Raw genomic sequence first — 13,863 nt, forward strand, 5'->3', positions numbered from 1 at the left:
TCCAAAGGCCGGAAAGGCAGACACAGGCAGTTTCTGCGCATCAGACAGCTGGCGGAGACTGAGCTGCCATCACTCAGCTGTGCTCCAGACACAGGCAGTTTCTGTGGCCAGCCAGCTGGCGGGAGACTGAGCAGTGCACACCAGGGCAAAAAAAGAGACTGGGAGTCCCTGTCTCCTGAGAATCCACAGGGAAGGAAGGAAACTGTACTGACTTAAATCACCCAATCCTTCCCTGGAAAAAGACTAGCAGACCGGCAGGGCCGAGCAGCCATCACTCAGCTGTGCTCCAGACACAGGCACAAACATTTGCTGCGTGCCAGATGTCCAACTGGGTCACAGCAGCTGATCATTAAATTTACAGCAAGAAACGCAGAAATAGGACAGTTGTCCTCAGGACTTCCTTGGGTGAGAGGAGAACCCTCTCGACTAACAAAGACCACAGTCACCACTCAGGTCTATCCCTGAGGTGAGCAGCAGCAACTCCTGAAAAAAACGCCAGCCATCCAGGGACTATATCCAAAAAGCTGAGAAGACAGCCTTCAGGAAAAACCAGCTTCCTGCGAAGGGGATTCTTTCCACCACAGGATCCCCAGGAGCCACCAGAAAATAACCTCAAACACCTAAGATAGCACAATGGATAGAGGCCAGCATAAAAGCTCAAGCAATGAAAGACAGAGCAATATGTCATCTCCAGAACCCAGTTACCCAGGAGCAAGTAGCCATGGACACACCAGCATAACTGAAATCCAAGAAGATGACCTAACAACTATGCTCATGAAGATGATAACAGAGGAAACACATAAGATACGTAAAGACATAGAGGAAGATAAACTCAAACAGAATATTGCCATCCGTAAAGAAATAGAGGAAGCTGCAGCCAAACAGTTTATGGCCTTTAGAAAGGAAATGCTTAAAGCACTGAATGAAATAAAAGAAACAGAGTTGAAGGAACTAAAAGAAAAACAGGAAAGTACAGACAGGTGAAGGAAGTAAACAAAACAACTCAAGACCTGAAGATAGAACTAGAAAAATTAAAGAAAACACAAATGGAGGAAATAATGGAGAGGAAGAATCTAGGGAAGAAAACAGGAACTACAGAGGTAAGCATAACCAACAGACTACAAGAGATGGAAGAAAGAATCTCAGGTGTAGAAGATACAATGGAAGAAATCGATGTATCTGTCAAAGAAAATGTTAAATCCAAAAAATTCCTGACACAGACCGTCCAAGAAATCCAATACAATATGAAAAGACAAAAACCTAAGAATAATAGGAATAGAGGAAAAAGAAGACTCCCTTCTCCAAGGCCCAGAAAATATTTTCAACAAAATCATTGAAGAAAATTTCCCCAAGTTAAAGGAGAAGCCAATAAGGATACATGAGGCCTACAGAACACCTAACAAATTTGACCAGAAAAGAAAATCCTCCCTCCACATAATAATCAAAACAGTAAGTATACAGAACAAAGGAAAAATACTAAAAGCTGCAAGGCAAAAAGGCCAAGTAACATATAATGGCAAACCCATTAGAATCACACCTGGCTTTTAAACAGAGACTATGAAAGCCAGAAGGGCCTGGACAGATATCATGCAGACCCTAAGAGAACACAGATGTCAGCCCAGGCTACTATACCCTGCAAAACTCTCAGTCCTCATTGATGGAGAAAACAAGATATTCAATGACAAAAACAAATTTCAACAATACCTAAAACAAATCCAGCATTACTGAAGACACTGGAAGGGAAAATACAACCTAAGAAAATTCGCTTCTGTCAAGAAAACACAGGAAAAAATTAACCTAACTACAGTAAAACAAAAAGCAACCAAGCACACAAACTTATGACCACAGCCAACATCAAAAGAAAGGGATCTAGCATCCACTGGTCATTAATCTCTCTCAACATCAATGGACTCAAATTAGACAAAGAAACAATGTCTCTGACAGAGGTCATGAATCATATGGACCTAACAGACATTTACAGAACTTTACACCCAAACACAAAAGAATTTACCTTCTTCTCAGCACCTCATGGAACCTTCTCCAAAATAGACCATATAGTTAGTCACAAAGCAAGCCTCAACAGATACAAGAAGACTGAAATAATCCCTTGTATCTTGTCTGATCACCATGGAATAAAGCTGGACCTCAACAATAACAGAAATAGCAAAAAGCCTACACACACATGGAAACTGAACAACTTGTTACTAAATGACAGCTGGGTCAGGGAAGAAATAAAGAAAGAAATTAAAGCCTTTCTAGAACTCAATGAAAATGAAGACACAACATACCCAAACTTGGGGGACACAATGAAAGCAGTGCTAAGAGGAAAGTTCATAGCACTAAGTGCCTTCAAGAAGAAATTCGAGACAGCTCATTCAAGCAACTTAATGGCTCACTTAAAAACTCTAGAAAGCTTCTGCAGTATAGACTGTCAAAGCAGATGCTGAGCCTGATGGCCAACTGATGGGCAGAGTGAATGGAATTTTATGTAAGAAGTGGGAAATAGTAAGAGCTGGAGGGGATGGGAACTCCACACGCAGAGCAACAGAACAAGATAATTTGAACACAGGGAACTTTCCAGAGACTCATACTCCAACCAAGGACTTTTCATGGAGATAACCCAGAACCCCTGCACAGGTATAGCCCATGGCAGTTCAGTGTCCAAGTGGGTTACATAGTAATGGTAAGAGGGACTGCCTCTGACATAATCTGATTGGCCTGCTCTTTGATCACCTCCCCCTGAGGGGGGAGCAGCCTTACCAGGCCACAGAAGAGGACAATGCAGCCACTTTTGATGAGAACCGATAGACTAAGATCAGAAAGAAGAGGAGAACCTCCCCTATCAGTGGACTTGGGGAGTGGCATGCATGCAGAAAGGGGAGGGAGTGTGGGATCAGGAGGGGAGGAGGGAGGGGCTTATGGGGGGATACAAAATGAATAAAGTGTAATTAATAAAAAATTAAAAAATATGCAAACAGTAAAAAAAGATTATAATATGTAAGAAACTTATAGATGTCAGAAACGTTCAAAATGTTTTACACAGTAAATATAGTCATAAAACTGTAAAAAAAAAAAAAACTCTAGAAAAAGAAGAAGCAGACACACCAGAAAGGAGTAGATGGCTGGAAATAATCAAACTCAGGGCTGAAATCAATCAGTTAGAAAAAAATAAAACAATTCAAAGAATTAATGAAACCAAGAGCTGGTTCTTTGAGAAAATCAACAAGATCGACAAACCCTTAGCCAAGCTAACTAAAAGGCAGAGAGACACCATCCAAGTCAACAAAATCAGAAATGAAAACGGGGACATAACTACAGACACTAAGAAAATCTAAACAATCATTAGGACTTACTTCAGGAGTGTATATGACACAAAATTTGAAAATCTAAATGAAATGGACAATCTTCTTGATCGATTTGACTTACCAAAGCTGAACCAGGACCAGGTAAATCAACTAAATAGTCCTATATCCCCCAAAGAAATAGAAGCAGTCATCAAAAGTTTCCCATCCAAAAAAAGCCCAGGACCAGATGGCTTCAGCTAGAATTCTACCAGACCTTCAAAGAAGTGCTAACACCAATTCTCTTCAAACTATTCCACAAAATAGAAACAGAAGGAACATTACCAAACTCATTCTATGAAGTCACAGTCACGTTGGTACCTAAACCTCACAAAGACTCAACAAAGAAAGAGAATTTCAGGCCAATCTCCCTTATGAACATTGATGCAAAAATACATAACAAAATACTTGCAAACCGAATCCAAGAACACATCAAAGATATTATCCACTATGACCAAGTAGGCTTCATCCCAGGTATGCAGGGGTGATTAAATATACGGAAATCCATCAATGTGATCCACCATATTAACAAACTGAAAGAAAAAAAAAACCCACATGATAATATCCCTAGATGCTGAAAAAGCATTTGACAAAATCCAACATCCATTCATGTTTAAAGTATTGGAAAGATCAGGGATACAAGGCACATATCTAATCATAGTAAAGGCGATATACAGCAAGCCTATAGCCAACATCAAACTAAATGGAGAGAAACTTAAAGCAATCCCACTGAAATCAGGGACAAGAGAAGGCTGCCCACTCTCCCCATATCTCTTCAACATAGCGCGAGAAGTCCTTGCTAGAGCAATAATACAGTTGAAGGAGATCAAGGGGATACAGATGGGAAAAGAAGAATTCAAATTATCACTATTTGCAGATGATATGATAGTATTCGTGAGTGACCCCAAAAACTCCATCAGGGAACTCCTACAGCTGATAAACAACTTCAGCAAAGTGGCCGAATACAAAATTAACTCAAAAAAAAAATCAGTAGCCCTCCTGTATACAAAAGACAAAAGGGCTGAGTACGAAATTATGGAAATAACACCCTTCACAATAGCCACAAATGATATAAGGTACCTCGGAGTAACCCTAACCAAGGAATTCAAAGACTTGTATGAAAAAAATTTCAAGTCTCTGAAGAAAGAATTAGAAGAAGATATGAGAAGATGGAAAGATCTCCCATGCTCATGACTTGGCCGGATTAACATAGCAAAAATGGCCATCTTACCAAAAGCAATCTACAGATTCAAAGCAATTCCCATCAAATTACCAACACAATTCTTTACAGACCTGGAAAGAAAAATTCTCAACTTCATATGGAATAACAAGAAACCCAGAATTGCTAAAACAATCCTCTCCAATAAAAGATCTTCTGGAGGTATCTCCATCCCTGATCTTAAGTTGTACTATAGAGCAACAGTTATAAAAACTGCATAGTACTGGCATAGAAACAGAATGGTGGATCAATGGAACCAAACAGAAGACCCAGAAATAAACCCACACACTTATGGACACCTGATTTTTGACAAATATGACAAAACCATACAATGGAAAAAAGATAGCATCTTCAACAAATGGTGCTGGTCCAACTGGATGTCTACATGTAGAAAAATGCAAATAGACCCATAATTATCACCTTGCACAAAACTGAAGTCCAAGTGGATCAAAGACCTCAACATAAAACTAGACACATTAAATCGGCTAGAAAAAATAGTGGGAAATACCGTAGAACTCATTGGTACAGGAGAAAACTTCTTGAACAGAATACCAACAGCACAGGCTCTAAGAGCAACAATCAATAAATGGGACCTCATGAAACTGAAAAGCTTCTGTAAAGCAAAGGACACTGTCATCAAAACAAAACAACTGCCTACAGATTGGGAAAGAATCTTCACCAACCCTTTATCTGACAGAGGACTCATATCCAGTATATATAAAAAACTAAACAAGCTGAAAAGCAGCAAACCAAGTAATCTACTTAAAAAATGGGGAACAGAGCTAAACAGAGAACTCTCTGTAGAGGAATATCAAATGGCAGAGAAGTACTTAAAGAAATGCTCAACCTCATTAGCCATTAGGGAAATGTAAATCAAAACAACCCTGAGATTTCACCTTACACCCATCAGAATGGCCAAGATGAAAAACTCAAGGGACAACACACGCTGGAGAGGTTGTGGAGAAAGGGGAACCCTTCTCCACTGCTGGTGGGAACGTAAACTTGTACAACCACTCTGGAAAGCAATTTGGTGCTTTCTCAGACAACTAGGAATAGCGCTTCCTCAAGATCCAGCCTTACCACTCCTAGGCATATATCCAAAAGAGGCTCAAGTACACAAAAAGGACATTTGCTCAACCATGTTTGTATCAGCTTTATTTGTAATAGCCAGAAGCTGGATACAACCCAGATGCCACTCAACTGAAGAATGAATGCAGAAATTGTGGTACATCTATACAATGGAATATTACTCAGCAATGAAAAATAAGGAAAACATGAAATTTGCAGGTAAATGGTGGGACCTGGAAAGGATCATCCTGAGTGAATTGTCCCAGAAGCAAAAGGACACACACGGTATATACTCACTCATATAGACATACAACGTAGGACAAACCCACTAAAATCTATGCATCTAAAGAAACCAAGCAAGAGAGAGGACCCTAACTAAAATGTTTAATCCCCACCTGAAAGGCAAAGAGGATGGACATCAGAAGAAGAAGAAAACAGGAAACAACCTAGAAACCTGTTACAGAAGGCCTCTGAAAGACAGAAGAAGAAAACAAGAAACAAACTAGGAACCTACCACAGAGGGCCTCTGAAAGCCTCTGCCCTGCAGACTATCAAAGCAGATGCTGAGCCTGATGGCCAACTGTCAGGCAGAGTGAATGGAATTTTAAGTAAGAAGTGGGAAATAGTAAGAACTGGAGAGGACAGGAACTCCACAAGGAGAGCAACAGAACAAGATAATTTGAACACAGGGAACTTTCCAGAGACTCATACTCCAACCAAGGACTATTCATGGAGATAACCTAGAACCCCTGCGAGATGTAGCCCATGGCAGTTCAGTGTCCAAGTGGGTTACATAGTAATGGGAAGAGGGACTGCCTCTGACATAATCTCCAAATATTTTGATATGTATTTAATTTGTTCATTTTCAAGTAATAAACTTGAAAATAATATCTTCTATCCCTAGGTTTATTTGCATTTATTTCATGATTAGGCACATACATATGTCTTAAGAAAAATATTAAAATACATTAGAATGAACTTATAAAAAGACATGGTTCATAACTAGCAAGTATAACCTTGGCTGTGTTTCATGCTCTCTTGTTCCTAAAGTGTCAGTAAATTTTCTAAGATATGTCTGAAAAATTTTTGTCAACAAGTTTAATAATGAATTATTTTGATATTTACAGTCAGTTTATTTTGATTTTAATACTCCATTCTGCTTAAAACAATTATGTTTAATTCATCTCTAAAAATCATCATGGTTAAAATAATGGTACTGGAAAATATACAAATATAAGGCTAGAAAAAAAACCACACTAATTGAAGGTGTTAAAAGAAACAATGTCTGAAATAATCAGTGAACCAAAAAAAATATAAAGAATATTTTGGGGAAATGATATAATGCATGGACTATGCATTATGTCCTAGGCCCCCTACAAAGAAATAGCCAATGGACAGTTCTGGCTTCATGTGGTTACCCTAGTAAGGGGAGAGGGGGGCTCTCTCCAACATAGATTCTACTGAATGTTTTCTTTTAATCACTTCACTGGTGGGGCTGCCTCACCAGGCCACAGGGGAAGAGGACCAGCTCAGTTCTGATGCCACTTGATGAGCTTGGATGGGTTGGTAGAGGGGGACTCTACTTTTCTGTGAAATAGGGGAAGAGGGAGAGGAAGAGAGGGAGGAAGAGTTGAACCAGGAGGAGAGGAGGACTATGATTGGAAATAAAGTGAATAAATAATTATTGATGAATTAATTTGTTAGTTACTTTTTAAAATAAGGGGTACAGAGCTAAAAAGAAACTTCAACGGAGGGACCTCATCTTCTCCATCTACAATTTCCCATATATTTCTCCTTGGCATCTTTCAAATTCATGACCCTTTTCCATTAATTATTGTTTCGTGCAACTATGCATGTATATGCAAATATGTAAGTATACATTATACACAAATACAGGTGTATATTTAGGAATTAACATATACAAACAAACAGGCAATTGGTGTGTTCTTACTGAGGAAGATCATTTCTGCAATTCTTTTTTTTTTAAATTTTTTATTAGTTACACTTTATTCATTTTGTATCCCCCCATAAGCCTCTCCCTCCTCCCCTCCCGATCCCACCCTCCCCCCCTTTCTGCATGCATGCCACTCCCCAAGTCCACTGATAGGGGAGGTTCTCCTCTCCTTTCTGATCTTAGTCTATCAGTTCTCGTCAAAAGTGGCTGCATTGTCCTCTTTTGTGGCCTGGTAGGGCTGCTCCCCCCTCAGGGTGAGATGATCAAAGAGCAGGCCAATCAGATTATGTCAGAGGCAGTCCCTTTTCCCATTACTAGGTAACCCACTTGGACACTGACCTGCCATGGGCTACATCTATGCAGGGGTTCTACGTTATCTCCATGAATAGTCCTTGGTTGGAGTATGAGTCTCTGGGAAGTTCCCTGTGTTCAAATTTTCTTGTTCTGTTGCTCTCCTTGTGGAGTTCCTGTCCTCTCCAGTTCTTACTATTTCCCACTTCTTACTTAAAATTCCATTCACTCTGCCTGACAGTTGGCCATCAGGCTCAGCATCTGCTTTGATAGTCTGCAGGGCAGAGGCTTTCAGAGGCCCTCTGTGGTAGGTTCCTAGTTTGTTTCCTCTTTTCTTCTTCTGGCTTACAGAAGCCTTCTGTAACAGGATTCTAGGTTGTTTCCTGTTTTCTTCTTCTTTTGATGTCCCCCCTCTTTGCCTTTCAGGTGGGGATTGAACATTTTAGTTAGGGTCCTCTCCCTTGCTTGGTTTCTTTAAATGCACACAATAGCCACAAATGACATAAATTACCTTGGTGTAACCCTAACCAAGCAAGTCATTTCTGCAATTCTTAGCATGACTTAGTTGCCTGTATTTTTTTGTGTAGGGTTAGAATATGTTGGCCTTTCCCAAATCCACATTACCAGATCTCTTGATGTTTATAAGGTCATACTGATGAGACATTATTGGTGTAGATTCTGACATGAGAAATAGACACAATTTCAACAAATTTCAAAAACTCCCTGACCCTCTGGCTCTTGAAATATTTCCACTTCATCTTTAGCAATCATCCCTGAGCCTTACATAAAAGAACTCTTTTGGAGATTATCTTTTGGGATTAGGCTCCACAATTGTGATTTTTCATTGGTTGTGGTTTTCTGTAGTGTTCTCTGTCTGTGGCAAAGAAATGTTTCCTTGAGGTGTGAAGAATATGTTTATCTGTGGACTTATGACAAATATTTAGAATGTAGTTAGGGTTTATTCTGCTTCAGTAAAGTAATGGCTGTAGTTTCTTCTCCAAGTTCTATGACTTCAGTAGGCGAAGTTCACAGTGACAGTCATGGTTGCTCTCTTTCTGAGTGGTATTAACTTCAATTAGAGAGCTGTGGGTTGCACCAAGGTATGCATGCCATTACAGTACCCTTAAGCTCATTATTATGCCTTGAAGGTCTTTGTGGTTCATGGGCATCATAGCTAGTTAAGATTATCAGTTGCCTCCCTCCTTTGGAAGCATACATGGTAACTTGTAATACTGTGAAAGCTAGCCTTCAATGAGGAGGCAAGTCAGATTAATTCCACCTCTGAAGCCTCTGGGTTTTCTATCTTAAATGCATGGTATCTTCAGCAATTGAAGCATTCCAGCTCTGGGAGGCAAAGGCAACCAATGGCAATAGCTATATTCTTTTTTCCAAGCCTATGTAACCTAATTAATATGACCATTTCTACCTAAGAGTCTATGATTTCATATTTTTGTACCTAATTAGCATTTAATAGTATACATGTACCATATGTTTATTATTCCTTTGTTTATTGAATAACATATTTAAATTACTTCTATTTTTTCAGTCTCATGAATAGAGCAGCAATAAATTTGGCTACGCAAGTATATATGGAATAGAATGTTGGGCATATGCTATTACACACATATCCTGTTGCATGTTGTCATGGCAATATTCAGCAAATTGTTGAGGCAAGGTCATAGGTAGCCAGACTGAGTCAGGGCATTGAATTAGGACCTGGGCCAGCAGGTTTGAGAAGGTAAGTGGAAGAGAGGTTCAAGGAGAGTCAACTGGATAGTCTGAAGAAGAATGTTCAAGAGCTGGCTGGGTGGAGATGTGAAATGTAGCCTCTCAAGGACTTTTAAAGTATTTTATCTTTGTTCGTTCTTTGAAATTTTTATACAATAGATTTTGATCGTATCATCCTCTTTGCTAACTTCTTCCAATTCTACTTACCCAGTATTGTTTCTATTTTAAAACCTATGAGAATCAGAAAGGCTGTGGATCCAGGTTAGAGGGAAAATGAGGAGGAATAAGGATTCAGGGGAGAGGAAATTGTAGTCAGGATACATTGCATGAGGAGAAAAAAACTTTTCAGTGAGAGGGGAAAATGTATTAAAATTATTGCAACATAGTTAAGGATCATCTGTTTTAATAAAATGGATACATGTAGACTTTCCTTAAAAAACAGTGAAATAAGGTGTACAAAAGGGCTGATATTTGGATTATATAAAGAACTAAAGAAGTTAAAAGGTAATAATTCAAGTAACCCAATTAAAAAACGGAGTATGGAGCTAAACAGCGAATTCTCTGTAGAAGAATATAGAATGGCAGAGAAACACATAAGGAGATGTTCGACATCCCTAGCCATCAGAGAGATGCAAATCAAAATGACCCTGAGATTTCACCTTGTACCCATCAGAATGGCTAAGATCAAAAAAGAGATAACACATGCTGGGTAGGCTGTGGAGAAAGGGAAACCCTCCTCCATTGCTAGTGGGAATGTCAACTGGTACGACAACTCTGGAAATCAATCTGGTGCTTTCTCAGACAATTAGGAATAGTGCTACCTGAAGATCCAGCTCTACCACTCCTAGGCATATATCCAAAAGATGTTCAATACACAACAAGGACATTTCCTCAACCATGTTTGTAGCAGCTTTATTCGTGATATCCAGAACTTGGAAACAACCCAGATGTCCCTCAACAGAGGAATGGATACAGAAATTGTGGTACTTTTACACAATGGAATCCTAATCAGCACTTAAAAACAAGGACATCATGAATCTTGCAGGCAAATTGTGGGATCTAGAAAAAAATCATCCTGAGTGAGGTATCCCAAAAGCCGAAAGACACACATTGTATATACTCACTTATATAGACCTATAAGATATGATAAACATACTAAAATATGTACACCTAAAGAAGATAAGCAAGAAAGAGGTCCAGGGGTAAGATGATCAATCCTCATCTAGAAAGACAAAGGGGATTATGGACACTGAAAATAGGAGAAATTTTCAGTGTGGTTCAAACCACCAAATTGGTGTATGTTTAACATTACCCTCTTAACTTGTTTTTCAGTTTTCACTAAGAAAGTTGTATTTAGTCCAAATGTGAGTTGAAAAGGTATTTATATCATAGACTTAAAAATTGATATAGATATTGTTATCTAGATTCTCCTAGATTTTCTGTCACTTGTAATTTAACATGGGAACAGAATCATTCACACTGATTAAAGAGAGCCAATTGCAGGAAAAGTTGAAGTATAGCCTTTTGGTTATGTAACATCCCATATGCTAAGGTGCGATTACGGGAAGTATGTACAAAGACTATGTAGCCACGTCTCAAAGAAAATGAAAAGGTAAAATTTGTAAATTTATCCTCAAAAAGCATTGGGTCCTCATCCACTTGTTTGCATCATATTCACATTTACCTATTACCAAAACAATTACTGCATACTTAACACTCTGGAAATTTCTTTATTAGTCCATTAATAATCAAATACATAGTACGTTTTTCTTTTCGGTGAGGGATGTGTAACTTTTGCTTAGGAAATAACTAGGAAACCCTTGGTAATATCCATTAGTCTTTTGTAGCTTACCTTTCTCATTTACTCCACTGTTTAGGTATGAAAATATTTGAAGGTAGACAATGGGTTTCAATAACTTGAGTTTTATTTCAATAACTTGAGTTTTATTGCTACTAATGACATTCCAGACATTTTTGGTGGTCTGAGGTAATGGGCTGCAATTTTCCTCATGACAGCTTTCATATCTCTATTTCGTAGTGTGTAAATAATGGGATTTAGGATGGGAGTGAAAATTGTATAAAATATAGCAAGAATTTTATCCAGAGGACAGGTAGTAAAGGGCCACACATAGATGAAGATGCAAGGTCCAAAGAATAAAACTACTACCATGATGTGAGCAGACAGTGTAGAAAACGCCTTGTCCATGGCAGCAGAAGACTTGAACCAAACTGTGACAAGAATTATGACATAGGAGCTCACCAAGAGAGAGAAAGTGCTTAAGGAAAGAATGCCACTGTTTACCACAATTAGTATTTCAGTCAAGTATGAGTCAATACAGGCGAGCTTGACCACTCTAGGAAGGTCACAAAAAAAGCTGTCTACTTCATTGGGTCCACAAAATGCCAGGTTTACAGTAAATGATAATTGGCTCAATGTATGCACCAAGCCCACAGCCCAGGAGATTGCCACCATGACAGCACATGTATTTTGGTTCATGATGGTCATATAATGTAGAGGCTTACATATGGCCACATATCTGTCATAGGCCATGGAAACCAAGATTACCATCTCCCCTCCTGTAAAGAGGTGAATGAAAAAGATTTGGGCTATGCAGCCACCAAAGGAAATAGTCTTGTGTTCACTCAGAAAGTCTGCAATCATTTTAGGTGTAGCAAAAGAAGCCTGACAAATGTCAAGAAAGGAAAGGTTTCCCAGGAGGAAATACATGGGGCAGTGCAGGCTGCTGTCAGAAGTCACCGCTATGATGATGAGAAGATTTCCTAATATGATGGCGATGTACAATGCAGAGAAGAAAACAAAGAAGAAAAGCTGAAGTTCTTGAGAGCTAGAGAGTCCAAGCAACACAAACTCAGACACCACTGAATAATTGGTCTTATCCATGGATTCAGGCTAGAGACTTTCACTGAAACAACCTTGAAGAAGAGAAAATGAGAAGAGATCAGAACTATAAAATACCATTTTAATACAAAGGACCCTTAGTCATCTAGCAAAATATTTACTAAAGACCAAATTTAAACAGCGAACATTTAGACCACCATGTCAACAAGTCTAAATAGATAGAAGGTGCTTATGAGGGTGTCTAAATAATGATTAATAATTTTTTCAAGAAAGGAGGAATGGGCAGAAAGCCCCTCACATAGAAGAGGCACTATTATAAATTAATAGCTAGAGGAGAAGATGAAGTCAGGTTTCTCTAACAATGTAGTCTCCACTTGAGGACACCATGCTTCAGCAGAAGGACACATATTCAACATTATATAAATTGTCTAATTTGGATTTGATAGGTTTAAAAGAAATGAATTCAAACCGAGGTGAATTGGGAAAGGAGAGTGTATCTGAAAGGACTTGGGGAAGAAAGTCCATATGATCATACATTGTACAAAATTCTTAATGAATTAGCAAAAACTTTCATCAACATTGAAAGAAACTTTATACTTCTGAACAGGTTTATCAGTTACACATAGGTAAACAGTTCATTCAAATGCTGACCTGTGATAACAAGACTGGAGAAGTACAGGACTGAAAGCCTAGAAGACTGGAGTAATGATTTAGAACTCAATTCTTCAAAAAATTGTCTAGAATGAGAAAAAGTAAATAAATAAATATAGCACAGCTGTATGATCATTTTATAGCACAAATTATAATTAAGTCTTAAGTATACATTTGATTTAACTCTCTAAGGACTTACAGAACTTTGTAGTTATTTTGTTAGGTAAAGCAAACTTGGTTAGTTTAGGCATATTTTTCATTTTAAATGGGAGGTGCATTGGATGTGGGAGAAAACAAGTAACAGGACAGGAGCCTACCGCAGAGGGCCCCTGTAAGTCTCTACCTAGCAGCATATCAAAGCAGACACTAGGACTCATAACCAAACCTTCGGCAGAGTGCAAGGAATCATATGAAAGAAGGGGGAGTTTGTATGACATGGAAAGAATAGGAGCTCCACAAGGACCAAATATATCTGGGCACAGGGGTCTTTTCTGAGACTGACACTCCACCAAGGACCATGTATGGATATAACCTAGAACCTCTGCTCAGATGAAGCCCATGGTAGCTCAGTAACCAACTGGTTTCCCATAGTAAGGGGAACTAGGACTATTTCTGACAGGAAATAGTCAGGCTCAATTGCAGGCTCTTTCACCTCCCCTCCCATTCCCAAGGAAGGAGCAGGCCATGGACGAGGACTTTGCAGCCAGTCCTGAAGATACCTGATAAAACAAGGTCAGATGAAAGGGGAGAA

At 38.9% G+C, this 13,863-nt stretch overlaps 1 protein-coding gene across 1 annotated transcript; it reads right to left on the reverse strand.

Moving 5' to 3' along the window:
• Window positions 1-11,525: 11,525 nt before the first annotated feature.
• LOC129677296 (olfactory receptor 4K5-like) lies at window positions 11,526-12,503 on the reverse strand. The gene has a single exon (XM_055607938.1). The coding sequence runs from the start codon at window positions 12,501-12,503 to the stop codon at window positions 11,526-11,528; it is 978 nt and encodes a 325-aa protein (XP_055463913.1).
• Window positions 12,504-13,863: the final 1,360 nt, after the last annotated feature.

The sequence above is a fragment of the Psammomys obesus genome, unplaced genomic scaffold, assembly GCF_907164565.1.
Source record: "Psammomys obesus unplaced genomic scaffold, mPsaObe1.curated_primary_1811, whole genome shotgun sequence".
NCBI classification, from domain to species: Eukaryota; Metazoa; Chordata; class Mammalia; order Rodentia; family Muridae; genus Psammomys; species Psammomys obesus.

Bases quoted from the DNA above. Each gene is read 5' to 3' on its own strand.
- LOC129677296 (XM_055607938.1), bottom strand. From the start codon at position 12,503: ATGGATAAGACCAATTATTCAGTGGTGTCTGAGTTTGTGTTGCTTGGA.